General features: G+C 43.7%; 2 protein-coding genes across 2 annotated transcripts in view; one reads left to right on the top strand and one right to left on the bottom strand.

The window, feature by feature from the left end:
- The window catches only part of Znf185 (zinc finger protein 185 with LIM domain), a 38,950-nt gene extending 25,057 nt beyond the window's left edge, over positions 1-13,893 (top strand). The window contains exons 20-22 of the mRNA XM_035450195.1: positions 3,502-3,604; positions 10,997-11,095; positions 11,819-13,893. Coding sequence (XP_035306086.1) covers positions 3,502-3,604; positions 10,997-11,095 — 202 coding nt within the window. The 3' untranslated portion in view covers positions 11,819-13,893. The remainder of the gene's footprint in view (positions 1-3,501; positions 3,605-10,996; positions 11,096-11,818) is intronic.
- A 1,960-nt stretch (positions 13,894-15,853) lies between these two features.
- On the bottom strand, positions 15,854-17,696 carry LOC100763839 (paraneoplastic antigen-like protein 5). The gene is given in 5 exon segments (XM_027433111.2): positions 15,854-16,136; positions 16,138-16,249; positions 16,252-16,314; positions 16,317-16,739; positions 16,742-17,696. Coding segments are annotated over 5 exon segments (1,836 nt in total).
- Positions 17,697-18,259: the final 563 nt, after the last annotated feature.

Here is an 18,259-nt window from a genome sequence, read left to right on the forward strand (position 1 = left end):
CTTTATAAAGACAAAAGGATTATTTAGTTCACAGTCTTTGAAATGAAGACCATGGAGCTAATATCTATTTGGCTGTGGTTAGGGATATCATTGCAGATGGTATCACATAGGCTAGAAGACACATAAGAGTGGAGAAAAGGGATGCCAGGCTCCTTTTATTTTAGTGCATCCTCATAGGAACGAAACTGATTCTATAAGAACTAAATTATTCTCTTCCAAGGAAGCACCTATAAAGAACTATTTACCTCCTCCTAGGCCCCAACTGTTTTTAAAATGTTTATAAAAATATGTGGATTTCACATCATGCCTTCTTTATGTGTGTGTGTATCACATCATGCCTTCTTTGTGTGTGCATGTGTCACATCATGCCTTCTTTGTGTGTGCGTGTGTCACATCATGCCTTCTTTGTGTGTGTGTGTGTGTGTGTGTGTGTGTGTGTGTGTATCACATCATGCCTTGTCTCTCTCTCTCTCTCTCTCTCTCTCTCTCTCTCTCTCTCTCTCTCTCTCTGTGTGTGTGTGTGTGTGTGTGTGTTCTCTGTGTGTGTGTGTGTGTATCACATCATGCCTCTCTCTCTCTCTCTCTCTCTCTCTCTCTGTGTGTGTGTGTGTGTGTGTGTGTATCACATCATGCCTCTCTCTCTCTCTCTCTCTCTCTCTCTCCTCTCTCTTCTCTCTCTCTGTGTGTGTGTGTGTGTGTGTGTCTCTCTCTCTCTCTCTCTCTCTCTCTCTCTCTCTCTGTACATCATGCCTTCTCTCTCCTCTCTCTCTGTCTCTCTGTCTCTCTGTCTCTCTCTCTCTCTCTTTGTGTGTGTGTGTGTGTGTGTGTGTGTGTATCACATCATACCTTCTGATCCTACCTATCTCCCTGTCCCATCACATACACCCGCTGCCCTTGCAACCTGTCTCCCAAAACCAAAACCAAATTTAAAAGAAAAAACTAAACAAAACAAAGAAACAAGACTCATTGGGAAAATGAAATCAAAACTGTACTATGATTCCAATCACTCCAATCAGAATTGGTACTATCATGAAAATGGAGAGCAAATGTCAGTGAGAATAAAGGTACGAAATTCATACAGCCAGCAGAAAAGACTTTAGAAAAGTTAAAGGCAAGCTATTATACTTTTCATCTATACCTGTTTTGTGTGTATACCTTACTAAAGATGTGACTTTATGTTTATCATTACATGTTTTCAGTACACTGTTTCCAAGAGCCCACTCATCAAATCAACCTATGTGCCCTCCTTTGATGACTTATCCCTAGCACATAGAGGGATACTCCCTGAGCCAAGACACACAGGGGAGGGCCTAGGCCCTATCCCAAAGGATACGATAGACTCTGATGACCCCCCTATGGAAGGCCTCACCATCCAGGGGGAGCAGAAAGGATCTGTGATAGGTAGGGTTTTAGTTGTGGGGGGGGAAGGAGAGGGAACTGGGATTGACGTGTAAAACAATCTTGTTTCTAATTGAAATAAAAAATGGAAAAATTACTAGATTTCTATTAAAAACAACAAAAAAGAAAGAAACGAGAAAACAACAACAAATAAAACGTCTTGTGGAAGCCATAGTATGTCCCTGGTGAGACACACAGTTTACCCTTTAGTCAGTTCATCTTTGCTTGCAAGTGTTCATTGCCATGAGTCATTGGTCTGGCTTGAGGCCTCTGGTTTCTGTTACACCATCTGTAATGGGGTCTCACTTGGGCCCTCTTGGACATCCTGCTGTACTGTGTTGTGGGGATCCTGCAATTTGAGATCAGTATGTTTGTCCCCTTCCAATGCTCCAGCAGTTCATAAATTCAGTGGATGTTGAGGTGGGTCAACATATAGGTCTGATTCTGGGCCTGGGTGGTAGCTGGATTGGTCAGCCCACCAGCTTTCCCTCATCACTACCCAGATGAGGTCTCCAGCACTGCCCCAGCTCACTCAATGCAGCCTGTAGCAAGGAGTGGGGCCACTTGTGCTCTCAGGCCCTCAAATTCAGATCCCCCTCACTCATATGACCATAGCCAGCACGACTGTTTTGTTTAGGCAAGGTGCAGGTCCCTTTCTCCCGATTACTGGAGGGGGCATACTGAGGGTGTGGTCAGCTCTTCTGTTCTCATACCGTGAGTGCTGCTTCACCTGGGATCCTGACAACAGGGTCAGCCCAAGTATGCTGCCCAGACGGGGTGCAGAGCTCACTCTCCCATGTGCTATAGCTCATGGAGGGCAGTGCTTGTTCTTCCACTCCCACGATCCCAGGGCCAGCTCTCTCCCCTGCCACAGGTAGCAAAGGGTAGAGTGCAGAGGACATCTTTTTCTCACCCATGCCACCACATAGCAGACAAGAGGGGAAAGGTCAGCTCTTCAGCTCTCATGCACTCAGGGTTGGCTCACCTGTGTCCCTGACCAAAGGGTCAGCTCTAATGTGCTTTCCAGGTGAGGTACACTCCTATGGTGAAGGGTGGAGCCATCTTTCCCGAGTACAGGGGTGAGCTCTCCCCTGAGGAGTAAGTAGGCCCCAACTCTTAAAATCTTAGCATATATCATATTGCTACACTGAAGACAAAGCTTGTAACATTTGAATCCTTGGGGGACACACGCAGATCACATATAAATCACAGATGGCAAATGGGTGAGATGCCTGAAAAATTTTCAATTATATAAGAGCAAGTGATGTATCAAATACCCTGGATCTCTTGCTCTCCATTGTTCCAATACTAAATCCAGAATGTATCATTACTGATTAGTCACTGGACTTGGTTAAACGACAGGGATTCTCTCCAAAGACAGCTTGAGCATCTGAGACCTCAAAGCCCACCTCTGGCGACACACTTCCTCCAACAAAGTCACACCTACTCTAAGAAGGTCACACTTCTTATAATGCCACTGCGTATGAGCCTACATGAGCCATTTTCATTCAAACCACCACACAGGCCAAACCATCAGTGTCCATGGTAGTGCTAGGTCCTGGTTGCTAGTGACACCCTGGCTTCTGTTAGAATCAGGTCTATATCCCTGAAAGACAGAACTTCTAATTTTAGCCTGTAGGATCAGACAAAATAGCCTCTTTCAGCAGCTCCTGTTAGGGGAAGAAACAGTGGGGAGATCAGAGATGATTCACTGAAATAAAAGGAATCTTAGAACAGAGGATACAGTGGATCCAGAAGTTAGTATCTTCTAGGAATTTAGGATGGGTTCTGGGTAGGCTGTACAATCAGACTAAAGATAGGGTGGCCTTGATAGTAACTGGAAGAAAGGATGGGCTCCATTGTCCCAGGCATGCAGAACACGGCTGTCTATACTGGTTTGGGAGAATAGTTCCATGTTTGAGAACCAGCTTGGCATAGATGATACAGTATACATTTTTGACTTCCAGTTACACAACATAGAACACAATGCAAAGCTGGTAATACTGGCAAACCTAGGTCTGTCAGCATCAAACTAGATCTGCTGCATCATATCAGAAGACTGGGTACCAGCCTGAGTACCTGGTTCTTGTTTCTATCTCCTAGAGCAACTGAAGGGGTGTGTACTTACTGCAGCCGTGAGATCCGAGACTGTCCAAAGATTACCCTTGAACATCTTGCCATCTGCTGCCATGAGTATTGTTTTAAGGTAAGAAAGAGGTGTGAATATTTTGCAGAGCACAGAACTGATGAGGCAGCATGGAAACTGGATTTCTGCACACATATGTGAACAATCCTAGAGGCTCAACAAAGCACTAAGCTAAATGGAGATGTGTTGGCAGTTCCACATGGTTGGTAACATAATAGGGGCAAAAATTATTTCTCATAGAGGGCAAGGAGTGCAAAGTCCCAAATGCAGAAACATGGCTTATTCTAACTGGCATGAACAAGATGGCAAGTATGAGGGGGAAATGAATTCAATTTTCCTAGGGAATTGTGAACAGATGTTCACCACATATAGAGCACTAAAAACAGATGAAAGAAATTATTCCACTCATCTAGTTTGGTAAAACAGTGAGCTTAATCAGAGTTAATGATAGGAGAAAGGTGAGGGGTGCCTATAGGAACATGGGTAACTTATGACATAGGTACACCAGCAAAGGAAAGTACCCTCCCCATAGCAACCATTAACTGCATATGTATTCTTGGGGTGAGGTGGGACCTACTGCACCTAGTCTCATATGCTTCATATACCACTCCTGAAGTGCCAGTCACCCTTTCATGAGCTGCCCTGTGAGTTCCACAAGGGAATGCTTTTGGACCGAGTCTTATAAAGATCTCACACAGGTAATCCTGCACACTCTGGTTTTAAGATGCAACAGCCGTGCCAGAACAACAGAGTTCCACAGAAGTTCATCCCTCCCTGTGATTCCTACATTTTTCCATTCCCTCTTCTGTGATGTTCCCTGGGGTTATACAGAAAAATTATTAATTTCTCCCACTTAGGTTAGGACTAAGCAGTATGGTACCATGCTTTAGTGACAGTCGTATCACTCAGCAGTGTGACTAGTTAGAAATGTACAGTAACTACCTCTTACTACAAAAAGAAGCTTCCCTGATAAAACTTAACAGCAGCAATAATCTGTGTCCATGAGGAAATGTCTAATTAACAAAACAACACCACTATTTTCCACACTACGGCTTATGCACTCCCCAACCACTGCCTTTAACAGGGCTCACAGTAAGAAATGTGAATTCTCTTTCATGGAGGTGGTATTAAATCCAATTGGAATCTTCTTGGTTACACTAGTGCAGAGATCTTGTATATCACTAGTATAGCATGCAGGACTGTCATCCAAGTAGGAGTGCTGGTGACAATACTCCGTTAGCAGCCTGGATAGATGGCATCTTAGCCACTATATCACCCTCATTTACTAAAGCAATGGCAGTTGTTTAACCACTGGGCCTATGACATCCTTGGCAGCACAGGTTTTAAATTTCTTGAAACGGATATGAATGTCCCCCTGCGAAGCAGTGTTTAAGTCCAGTCCAGAAAGTTGGTTCTATCCATAACCACATTTTAGTAAAAGTAGCCTTTATAAATGGTGTACCTAGTTGTAAAAAAAAAGGTAGAATATTTTTATCCCTATCTCTTTAAGATATGAGAAAGGCTTAATAAAAAATCAAAAATATGAAGTTTGACATGTAGTTTTCTCTTTTAAATAGCTGAGGGAAAGGAGATGTATTTAATGATGAAAATGTTTCCTCAATGTTACTTTAAATTATCTATTTTGAACTTAAAAAATATAGAAAGACAGTCCTTTTAAGATGTGAGTGGTTGTTGCTAATGTGCTGCCTTGGGGAAGGAGCTCTCCATTTTGCCCAGGCTGCTCCCTTGGCAGAACACTGACTGAAGGCAGATAGGGAATCAGGTCATAAGATAGCTCCTGGAAAAGCCACACACTATCCCATCTGATCCCAAAGCAGGTTATGCATATGTCAAGGAAATTTCTATTTTTTTGGGGGGGGGGGCAGTAGCATTTATCAAGTACTAAGTAGGTCTCTGGCCAGAAAAACAGAGACAAAGGAACCTAAGGTAACATGGCAGCCCTGCTTACAAGGTAGGTCAGCAAGCAACAGACAAGGGAAACTCACAAACAACAGTGAAAGATGGATTTCTCTGTATGAGTCCCCAAAACATTAGCAGTGAGGAAACATAGCTCCACATGATCATCTTCATCATCCTCTTTGTTAGGAGCTGACATCTCTGTTTATCACAGAAAGCTTTTTCATTAAACATCTTAAATGCCATATTAAGCAGATCTCTGAAGAGTTTGAGGACCTTTGTCTATTATCTATACCTGTTTTTTTTAAATACTTATTTTTAGTTACTTGCTTTAGGCTTAACCTTAAAAACACATACAGGAGGCTAAATAAAGCATGCCCCTGTGAATGAATTACATTTGTACTTAGCATGACTAATATCATAGTCCTGAGCATTAACTTGCATGTATTAATTCAACTTAACAGTTTACAATAAGTTAGTAGTCTTTATAAATTTACGATTTTATAGCTTTATCTCTGTTAAGTTTGAGCCTTAAAAATTTGAGTTAAAGATTTAACTGAAGATCTTTTAGCATTAAAATAAAACTTTAAGCCATAAATGCAGTAAACATTAAGCCATAAATACAGTCCATAAGGAGACTGGAATATATATATATTATATATATATATATATATATATATATATATATATAATTAAATACATCTCCTCTCCCTCAGCTATTTAAATACATCATTAAATACATCTCCTCTCCCTCAGCTATTTAAAAGAGAAAATTACATGTCAAACTTCATATATATATATATATATATATATATATATATATATATATGCTAAAGCTTAACGAAGTTAACAAAGACAAAGAGGCTAGACATATATCTTTAAGTCAGTTACAGTTAACCTTAGTAGACCATAGGAATTTATAAACCTTATTTATCAAACATATGTTCTTCCTTATCTAAGATTTTTCAGAAGCCTTGTATTGAACACAGCAAAGACAAAAGTGGTTAGACATACATGTCTTAGTCAGTTTCGGTTAACCTGAATAGACCTTTATAACCTTAGGAATTGATCATCATATGAAAATGCATCCTAATCCAACCTGTTGCTGCCTTAGTCTAAAAGGAGATACAATGATAACAATGGGGCTCAGTAGGACTACGAAGTTTTATAATTATTGCTTTGGTTGATTTATACCACATGGTCATTTTAATCAAGATGATGTACTCTTTTTTTTTTTTTTAACCTTAGTAAAGACAACTATCAGCCATTTGGTCACTATACAAAAACATTTATTTTCTAGTAGACTTATTTTTTAAACAAGAGTTGAATAGTAAATTGTAGCAAATTAAGATTAATAATATATACATTTTTAATTATGAGCCTTTTGTTATGTTTTAAGCTCAAGTTTGTTACAGATTTTTAAATTAATTTTTAAATTTAAATTAAAACCAATCTTATTTTACATACCAATCCCTGTTCCCTCCCCCATCCTCTCACTCCTCCCCATCTGCCCCTCCCACTCCCCATTCACTCCTCAGAGAGGGTGAGGCCTCCTATGGGGATCATCAAAGTCTTGTTACAGATATTTTTAACCATACCCAATGAACTTTAAAAAATCCTGACAGTTTACAGCATAGTGTTAAGAGATTTTCTTCATGAGTAGAAAGCAAAGAAATAGTAGAGACAGAGGGTTTTTTGTTTTATTTTGTTTTGTTTTTGATTTTTCAAGATACTGTTTCTTTCCATAGCCTGTCCTGGAACTCACTTTGTAGACCAGGCTAGCCTTGAACTCACACAGATCTGCCTGACTCTGCTTCCTGAATGCTGGAATTAGAGACAGGTGCTACCACTGTCCTGCTGAGATAGAAGAGTTTTTTAAAACTGGAAAGTAGAAAAACCTTAGAGATAAGAGACATTTGGGAGTGAGCAGAGCAAGTTTAGACATAAGAGATTTGGGGATCATTTGTTCAGTGGCAGAAGTTGTTATCTTATGAGAGAATTGAAAATTGAGTGTGCCAATCTTTGGCCACTGATTGATCTATATATTGAGGCTAAACCTTTTGCAGTAAGACAGTGAAACTTTAATAAAATCTCTGAGTCCAAGGAGGAAGAGAGAAAGGGTCATATAAGGCCCAAGAGCATGTAAAGAAACTGGAGGCCCAGGATGGCATAAGGAGAGATAGAGCTAGTAGCTCTGAGGGGGAGGAGGCAAGGAAAGGGTTGTAGTCCCAAAAGGGCTTAAGGAAGCTGTAGGACTACAGCTTCTAGGGGGAGCTGAGGAAGATCCAAGAAGAAGCTGAGAACAAAAGGAGCAGAGAGGGTAAATGTAGTGGTGACAAGAATTTCAATCCAGAGTAATCCGCAAGCAAAATGAGAGACTTGTCAGAAATGTCCGAAATCACAGAGGAGAGGTGACCCTTTCTACATGATAGGGACCCAGTAGGGCAAGAGGAGTGTCCTGGCACACTAGTATAGCTTTTATAATAAGTAGACAAAGCAGGGAAGTCCAGGGTAACACATATGCAGTAGAAGAAGAGAAATGTATAGGAGACAACTGCTGAAGAGGTGGACTGGGAGAGACTTTTGGGGAAAGAGTGGGGGTTAGTGTCTTTAGTAGAGAGATGCCCACATGGGTGTAGCAGGTCAGAGACAAGTAGAGATACCCAGGTGATAGGCAACCCAGGAGGGCATAGGAGGGTCCAGGAGCCAGACAGATCACGAGTTTTGTAAATGCCTAGGAGGTGTAGCAGGCTGTAGGAGACAGAGGGATACCAAGTAGAGCAGGAGAGACTAATGATTAGAGCAGGTGTAGGGAAGATGCAGCTGAAAAAGTGGACTCTAGCATTTGAGGTCAAATTTTGTGGGTGTAAGAAGGCAGCAGAAACAAATGATCTACACATACCTTAGGAGCTTTAGAGAGGCCGAGTCCCTTGGAAAGCACTCATATATGTATGCCACTCCTATAGTTTCAGTAGCAGATGAATGAAAAATGGCATGACTTTTCCTTGATATGGTTGAAGAAAATGTTTTACTTTAGATATGACAGAGAAAACAGCCAGAAGCACCTGGAAGTATCCAGACTGAACCAAGCCATGAGAGGAGAGGGATGGCAGCGGTGGGGGTTGGGAGGAGAAAGAGAGGGAGACAAGAGAGGAGAGAGGAGAGACAGGGCTTAGAGAGAAGCTGCATATCAAGAGGCCAAGAGAGTAACCAGGAGCCAAGACAACCAAGAGCGTGTAGCCAAAATGGCTGTTTTATAGGAAAAGAGAAGTGGTGAGGGGGGTGGTTGGAGCAAAGCACAAGCTAAAGAGGTTTAGGGTAGGGGTGAGTGTGAGAAGTTCTGAGATAAACCATAACTCTGTAAAGGGTACTGAGAAAGCCTGGCAGCTTCTGCTTTGATATGTTAATAAGTACCTCAGTCTTTTGTCCTGGGTTTCTTTGATACTTAACACTTAGCAGCCTGAGGTGTTCCCCTAAACTTTAGGGACTTCACCTCAGACCAAACTGGGATTTGTGCCTTCAGCACTGAAAGGAATTTTAGGACAGGTGTGAGTCTATCTTCCCAAGTAAAAGTGATCTTTTAAACATGGAAATTCTAATATCTTAACACAGGCACTTCCCATTGATATATAATCTTGCTGTTAGGAGATAAAGAATGAAGAGGCAAAGTCAGAGAAAGAAATGAACATACACAAATGAACATCTCAAAATGTATGTGTAATTTTGTTATAATCTCTACATTTTTTAATTAATTTAAATTCAATTTAGTGTCAGCTTTCTGGTCAGGAGAGGTCTAAAGGTGACGCAGGAAGGATTCTTAACGGACGGTGGACATGTGGATGCTCCCTCTCTCTGGCCACGCTAGCTTGTGAGCTCTGTGCATGATTTGGCTTGCGCTTGGCTAGTGTTTATCTGAATACAGAAACCTTAGCCTTATGGACTGCATCACCTTTAGACCTCCCCTGACCACACCCTCATGGGTGTGTCACGGCACACCTGTCCGGGCTACTAGGAGGCGGGGCTACAGTGTCACCCTACATAGGTGTTCATGTGTCTTTCGTGCTATGACATTCTCATAGAGATCAGAGGACAGTTTGGGTGTTGGGCCTCACTTCCCACCTAGTTTGAAACGGTGTCTTGTCTGCTACTGTATGCCAGTGTAACAGGTCTATGAGTTCCTAACGAGTCACCTTTCTTTCTCCCATCTCACCATAGGAGCACTGAAATTACAGGTGCATGCTACCACATCCAGATTTATATAGGTACTAAGGGTCCAAACTCAGGTTCTGATGCTTACATGACAAGTGTTTTACCCATGGAGCCCTTTCTCTAGTCCAGCATTATTTTTCTAAGGTCACAGAGTTACTCAGCATTGACAGTAACCTGCTCAATTCCTGGTTGTGACAAGACAGCTAGAGGTCTTTCAGAGATGTTTTGCTCAGTACTGGGGATTGAACCTAGAATTTTACATATGTTGTACTAGTGCTTGTCAGTAAGTTCTATCATTTTCTACATGCCCAGAAGTGACCCCCCTAAGTGCATCAGCACCGTTCTAAGTTCATGTTCCAGTCTAGTGCACAGTAACTAAAAGGATAGAAGTATTATACATGAAACAGAAGCGTAATTGATTTACATTAAGAAATACTCTGCCAGGATAAACTTGAGAAGAAGCCAGATTACCATCAGAAGGGTGCATGGTGAGAATGAGCAAAGGGACTTGAGGTTGTCCAAAGGCTGTTCTCTCCTTCCCAGCACCCTTGACTGCTTGAAGCTAGAAGTCCCAGGCTGGAGACACTGAGAGTTCTGCAAAACCATACACTTTTTGGCCTACTTTTACTCAAGTCCGAGTGCCAGGAAGTCCTGCTACTGACATTCCTGGGGATACAAGTTTGTGGGAGGGACCAGGCTACTAAAATATCCTTTTCTTCTGTGGGGCGCTGTCATCTTCCTCAGACCTTAAACTTCATTCCCTCCAGTCTCTCCTGATCTGATAAGGAAATGGAGGCTGGGAAACTTTCAGTAACTTGCCTATCTCACTCAGTCAAGTTTTTAACCTGGGCTGAATTGTGAAACTTCAACCCCTAACTAGAATGCTGGTAATCCTGCGTGTGTGTGTGGGGGGGGAGGGCATATGTGTGTGTATGGGCGCATGTGTGTGTGTGTAGGCCAGACATTGTATACCTTCTTCTCTGTTGTTTGATAGCAGGAACATGGTCTCTCAGTGAACCTGGAGTGGTCAGAGCCACAGGAATCCTCCTGGGTCTGCCACCCAGGCATTGGGATTACAGGTTTGTGCATCTGCACCCACCTTTTATATGAGTTCTGAAGATCAAATCCACAGCAAGTGCTTTACTGGCTGAGCCATCTCACCAGTCCCTATCAGCTTACTTTTGGTGTATTATTGTGTGTCTCATCTTGTTCTCTAGATCAGATTTTATATCGTTTTTAATGTCTTGTTATCTCCTTGAAAGTCCAAAATGTCTTATCAGTTCACAGCATCTGCTTTAAATCCTGATGTCCACTTTTCTCTGTTAGTGTGGGATTTGCAATAAACCGATGGGCGATCTTCTAGATCAGATCTTCATTCACCGTGATATCATCCACTGTGGGAAATGCTATGAGAAGCTCTTCTAGGTGAGTGCTGGAAGCCCTTAGGATAAGTGGCCAAGAGCCCCATTAGACTAAAGAAAAAGACAAAAGTTTGCCCTGGTTTGGACCTGGGTTTTACTTCAGAACCCTGCTATGCTTCTCAGTCAATATAATCAGATAATCCCAAGTCCTTGTTCTGTGCCTTATGCTACTTTGAGATCTTAAGTGATGTGGGCAAAACCCCTCCCTAGGGACTCTTTCCAAGTTTGTAGAGTCATAGCATCTTCCTCTAAAGAAATCTCCCCTATCTAGAACCTCAGCTGAATCCTCTAACCCTGGGACACCTGGACATATTTTGTGACAAGGAAATAAAGATGTACAAGGGAAATGTTCTGGACAAACACCTAGTTGGTATGTAGTAGGATCTGAACCTCATCCTGGGTCTCAGATTCTAGTACTGTGTTCTCTGCTATATTCCTTTGGACTACTTCCAGCATTGTTTGCATAGCGTTAGATTTAGACTTAATAATGAAGATGTTGAATAAAGCAGCCTCTGGGCCAATAGCCAATGGGATTGTTCCAAGTGTCTGAACACAGCATATTTTCCCCCTCTGATGGCAGAAAGGTTGTCTTCTCTTGAGGAAATGCATTTGCACTTGACTTAGGCTTACAATCACTGTAACAGTTACCCACCCCAAGGGACCTCAAGGGCTGTCAGGTATTGGATGCCTACTTCAAGTCTCATTGGTTTCCTTTTGCCTCCTGCAGGCTTAACAGAAGCTGATGAGTTCCAGATGCATTTGGCTGTGTACTTGCTCCTCAAATTGTTGGTTCTTCTTAAACCCTTACATCCCCCCACCTGATTTCACTGTACTTCTGCCAACCTTGTACTGAAGTAACACATCAAGTATTGTATCTCCATGATGTTATAATTACATGTATATAATCTTTTATACCTTAGAGATTCAAATCCATATCTCAGTTGCTCCCAAGATGAAGGACTCCACTTTGACTTCCCTAAGATTTATTGGCTTTCTAATGAGTGCAAATGACCTGGTATGTTAGACATGGGCACAAATGTAGGTATCAGTGTATGCAGACTTTTGGAAGCTTCTGAGGGACCAAAACAAATGCTGTTGACGATCCCTGGTAGGGAAATTACACGTATTGAATGCTAAGGGTTTGCAATAAGTTTCTCTCTCTCTCTCTCTCTCTCTCTCTCTCTCTCTCTCTCTCTCTCTCTCTCTCTCTGTGTGTGTGTGTGTGTGTGTGTGTATGTGTGTGTGTGTGTGTTTCTCATACACTTTTTAAAAAAAATAGTTGTTTTTGATAGAATTATGTAGCAGATTTAAGTTACCTCCTCCCATTCTCCTTTGAGTTTTTCCAGTAAGAAATGCCAGTACATATTAGAAAGTTTACCCAGGTCTAAATTTGGTAAGATAGAGTATTAGGAGGCATCTACCAAAAGGGCTATCTGTGTCTGTTTGAATTTTGATAGCTAGTTCAAGTCTGTATCCTCAGTATCCTGATTCCTGGAGTTACTTAGAAATTTTCTGAGCTGCTTTTAGGGTATATAGATCCCCCCAAAAGTCAAAAAGAGAACAGATAAGGTTTCTTGAGACCTAACCACACACCAGGCATTACTACAAAGCACTGGCTTTTAATCTCCTTAATACTTTCTAAGATATTATCTTAGAAATGAAGACAGTAATGCTCAAAAGAGTGGGAAGAATCCTGTAGAACCACTGTTGTCTCTCTCTGGAGCCCATACTTTCTTCAGAAGCAATAACCATTGTGGCACTGACCTAGTATTGAGCATGTACCAGGCACTATGTGGAGGGTCCCTACCATGAAATACTGCTCGGAGGCATAGTCTTAGACATGGAAAAAGTGTGAAATTCACTCTAAGCTTCTTAGATCCCTCCCTGAAGCACTACAATAATCTAATTGCTACCCAGTGAATGGTGCAGTAGACTGTCTGTCCTGAGCACACAGTGACCTGTTTTCTGCCCTGACTATGCTTCAAACCAACATCAACTACTAGGTCCCCATGTACTCAAAGCACTAAAAACTGATGTCTTGCAGAGCAGAGTCTGCTAATACGTTGCCCTGATTCAACTGCACCCTGCTACCTTTAGGTGCAGCATTAAATTATAAGCTCCTTGAAAAGAAACATAGCTCTCAAGATTTGGGGATGCAAAATGGAGGTCTCTTCATTTGATTTACTTATAAAATAGCTCTTCTCTTTCTTTAGACTCTGATCCCTAAGCACATTTGAGTATGGACTTGTTCTTCCTATCAAGTAATTGGAGAAGAACATTATATTTATTTGCATATTTATCTGCTGCATGTATTCTGAAGGGGAGAAGGAATACAGTATGTCACACTCCCATACTAATTATCAACTAGTCTTTCTCAAGTCTAGCTCTAGCATGGGACTTGGCAGATGGTGAGCAATAACATATGGGTGCCACATGAATTAGTAAGACAAAAGTGAGTTACTCCTTTGGTTAGAGGTGTTACCTGGGAGTCTCAGTGCAGGCCCCATAGATGGTATCCAAATTAAAGAGGCCCAAGGTGGGATGGTTTCTCCACCTTACAGGTGTACTACAGCATTTGAGGAATTTTACAAATATGGGAGATACTCAAAGATAGCTTGCAATGCTAGTATTGATTTGAATCCAAAGTAGTCCTTTTGTGTCTTCAAAGACAAAGATTCTGTAGTTAAGAGAGGGATGGATGGTTTTGCATTATTTTACTTCTTTTTAATTGCTTAGTGTTTCTAGTTATATTTGCTTCATCCACATTAATGTACGCAAATTATAATAAATGTTAAGATATTACACATCACTATTATATCCATTTTTAAAAAACATTTTTGGTTTTTGTGTATATATGTGCACTTGAGTATAATAAATTGGTGATTTGGGGCATGTGGTTTACCGGAAGCAATTCTTGCTATAAAACCAAGCTGAACATGGTGGTTCATGCTCAGGAGATTGAGAAACAAAGATTGCCAAAAGTTTGCCAGGGGTAGAGGAGCAAGCTACTCTGAGTTGGGGGAGGTAACCTTAGAGCTATAAACGTGAAGGAAGGGGGTCAGAGTTCCATAATGCACCCTCCCTTCAGTATGTAGCCCCTTCATTCTTGTTCCTGTCAAATGCCCTGGGAAGACAGATAGTCACTGTACCCCACATCCATTGGCTACCAGTAGCCTAACGCCTTCCCATCCAGGAGACCACTTTTAGTCCCTTATGATCTTGGACATGGACACATGCCAGTGTCAATCCAGCCACCACTGCTGCCCTCCAACTCACTTGCAGCACAGGCAGGACAGAGCTGGATCATTCATGAAATTTATTCAACAAAAACGTATATTAAAACCATTAAAAAAGAGATAACGCAGAAACTTTCATTGGGCACTAGAAGCCACAGGTCCTGTCATCCCCTACTCCCAAGGCCCTGACCACACAAGGATCTTCTGCTAGAATACATTGTCTTGTGTGCCTCAGATCTGTCTCTTGTCACGATGATGACCTCTGGTAATAGCCCTTGCTTTAAGGAATGCTTTGAAAGCATCACCACTGAAGGGTGGTGCTGCCTTACAGCATACACAGACCAATCACAGAATTGGGGAGCATAGCTTGCAACACCCCACCAACCCTAGAAAATAGTTACAAGTAACAGCAGGAGTACAGTATCACAGGACAGTCCCATGTCAAAATCATCAAGCAATCCCTTGTCAACATCCTTGCTTCTGACTGGCTTCCAGGACTGACTGGGCCTGGGGATTCTGGGAAGCACCTAATCAGGTAAGAACACACACACGAACACACACACACACACACACACACACACACACACACACACACACACACACACCACCACACACACACACACACACACACACACACACACACACACACACACACACACACACACACACACACACCTACCTACCTCTCTGGAGGAGGACAAGCAGCAGGCAGCTGGCCAAGATATGCACGAGGAAAGCTGACGAGGAGTTCACAACACCAGTGGGAGAAGAGCTAGCATAGCCTTGGCTGACACAGAAGCTCACAGTACGTGCCAGGGTGTAGGGGTGACTGACCAGGTAGTCAGGGCCTCCAGCTGCTCAAGTTAACACACACCTCACTCACAGCTTTGTACAGGAGCAATGGGTGGAGGATATGCACACAAAGGGGGAAGGGACTCGTTGGATAGCTGGGTCTCTATGAAGTTAACAAATACTGGGGTGGGGGCAGTCCAGAGCAGGAAGTAGCCTGCCTCAGGATAGCAGTGGGGAGGGGGCATGTGTGTTGGGAGAGCCAGGCAGAACCCTAGAGAGGGCCTCTTCGGTAACTTCCTTCCACCTGCTTGGTAGGGGTGGCAGATGGAGGATGGCACCTCGGCAGGACTGCCAGGCCTCCCTCTCAATTCGGCAGGGTTTGGGGCCAGCCTTGGCAGGTGCCTGTCTGCCGAATTGTACCAGGCTCTCCTTGCTTGCTCTCTGGAATTCTCCAGCAGCCCTGGACAAAAGAGAGCAGAACCAACTACCCCCTACCAAGTCCTCCTGCGCAGCTCTTCCACCTCCTGTTCACACAAAATCTGTCCTGCACACCCACAGGCTCTCAGAGCAGCTGAGGGCCCAAACCCTATGGTGCCGGTGCGCAACCCCAGCCTGGGGCTCTTCTTGAGCGCTGTGTCTTTTCCCCTTCACAGTCCTCTCAGGGTGCCAAGAAGGAAACTGCCTCCGGTTGGCACTGGCTCCCCAGGGTCTTTGGGTCCAGAGACCCTGGGGTTTCACTCACGAAAGGACTCAAGGATGCTGCCCTCGTGGGGCTCCCCTAGAGCAGTGTAGATGATCCTGAAGACCGGCTGGATCCTGCGGCCTCCTCTCCAGAGCACTGTCTCCCTGCCTTGCTGCACTTCCCCCAGGGCGTTGGTTCTCTCTGGCCAAGATAGCCCTGTGCCCGGTTCCTCCAGGCCTTGTGCTGTTTCAGTGCCAGTGGACATCCTTAGCTCAGAGCTCCCCTCACCATCTTTATGCTCTGACTCACTAGTATCCCAACTGGATTCTGGGTCTGGCTATAGTAGCTTCCCATTCCTTTCTCTGGCACTGTCCATTGGCCTGGGATATGGTAGTCACTGAGCTAGGTGGAGCTTGTTTTTGGTTGTGGGAATTATTTCTAGTCAGTGGCAAGTGGGTGCCTTACCCTGGCCCTGGCTACCCTGCCCTTCTGTACCACTAATGTCCCCTACTATTTGTCTGGGCTGTCCCGTCATTTTCCCAAGGTATGTCTGTTGCCTGCTGGAGGAAGGAATTCCTGGAGCTGTTGAGCCTATATTCCCCTGGGGTTGGGGTGGCTCATAGCCCCAGCCCCTCTCTTGTTTCCCAACTCCTGTGCTGCAAGATGGGGTTTCTGCTCATCAGGTTCATTTTCAGTCCTGAACCCCGATTCCTCCATAGGCCCCTCTTGCCCACCACTGCGTCTCCATAGCAGTCGCTTCCTTTTCACTGATGTCACTTCCTTTCCTGTGGTCGGGGTGCTGATCTCCCTAAAAACCCCTGCCTGGGTGGTAACCTGATGTGCTGCTGCCCCACAGGCCCTGTTTTGTTTTTCTTCCTGATTCTGCTGCTCCTTCATCATTACCATGGTAGTTTCCCACTCTTCCTCATGTCGAGTTTCATTAACTCCAGAAAAGTGGGTGGGCATCCTTGCTGATCTAACAGGGACAGCTTGCCCCGAAAACCAGTGGTCAGGGAGACATGAGATAGGACACACTTGAGGTGAATGGAGTCTGCACTGTGTGCTGACAAGGGGATCTGCTGCACTGCTTTCTGGAGCAGGGGCTCTAAGCGCAGCAAGTAATCAGATAGCTTCTCTGCAGGTTTCTGAAAAGACTGAAGGAACCTGAACTGTAAGATCTTATAATCCTCTTTATTCCCAAAGATCTGCTTTAGGGCTTTCACGCACTGCTCCATAGTTAGGGAGTCATTGCTAACCCACAGTTCCTGCATGATTGACAGGGCAGATCCACGCAGGCTCTCTAGAAGGCGCCGCTTCTTCTCCTCCTCAGACACCTGCCATAACTGCATCATTTCAGTGACCTCCTCTAACCAGGTTTCAAAGGTCTCTTCTCCTGGGCCTGGAAAGGGACTGCCAGAAAATGTTTTCAGTTTTTGGTAACACATGTTATTGCACAGAGACTTCAAGCCTCCTGGTTTGTCTTGGTCTGAATTTCTTAGCTCCATGCTCACTGAAGGGGCAGTGCTAAACCCCAGGGCTTTGGCCGCATCTACCATTCTCCGTCCTTCATCCCTGAGAAAGTATATCAGCTTATTGATAAACTTGTCATCTGGGCTATGGGGTTTGACTACCACTTCCCAAGCTCCCCCTGCAGCCGGTATATGAGTGGGCATCACAGTATAATTGACAAGTTCAATTAAGACTGCCTTAGCTTTATCTTCCCTCCTGAACATTCTGCCTATCACCCTGTAAGCACACAAAGGAGGTAAGCTTTCTTTCAGAGCATCCTTTCTCTCAGACTCACTGCACTGCACAGGGATGCCCACAATGAGCACAGCCTTCTTGGGGTCCAGGTCCATCCCCTTACACCAGTCATCTAATAGAGCCACAGCCATTGCTACCACCCTAATACTAGGATACTTATTAGCTCAAAATTTTCCTAGGACTCAAAGGATTGTAAGCCAAGGCCATGTAGAAAGGCAGCAATGTCCTGGGTTTCCCACAGCCTGAAATGCAAATGAAGAGTTTAGTTAATACTTTCTGCCACCCTTTCTTCTCCCAGAGATTCAATCTTGCTTCCCAGGCTCTTGCAATCATTTTGTTGAGGGTCTTCCCACACAAAGCCCCCCTGAAACTCACTGGACCCTGCAGATCTCCTACTGCAGCCACCTCCCTGGAAGTCTGGGGACTCTATTGAGTATTCTGCAAGTACCTGTAGAAAAAAATGCCAATGTCAGGAGGCAAAGAACAATACCTAGGAACATTGGAAAAGACCTACTGGAGGAAAGGGCAGGAATGAGAACACTGTGATACTAACTAGGAACTATGTTGGATTCAGGCCACTCACTCCTTAATGGGTCCAAGACTGGCAGCACATAGGAGACTCTCCTCTTCCTGAAGAAATGCTCAGCAGAAGAGAAAGATGACTGGGGCTCAGCAGATAAGATCAGAGTGGTGG

Source organism: Cricetulus griseus, chromosome X, assembly GCF_003668045.3.
Source record: "Cricetulus griseus strain 17A/GY chromosome X, alternate assembly CriGri-PICRH-1.0, whole genome shotgun sequence".
Taxonomy (NCBI): domain Eukaryota; kingdom Metazoa; phylum Chordata; class Mammalia; order Rodentia; family Cricetidae; genus Cricetulus; species Cricetulus griseus.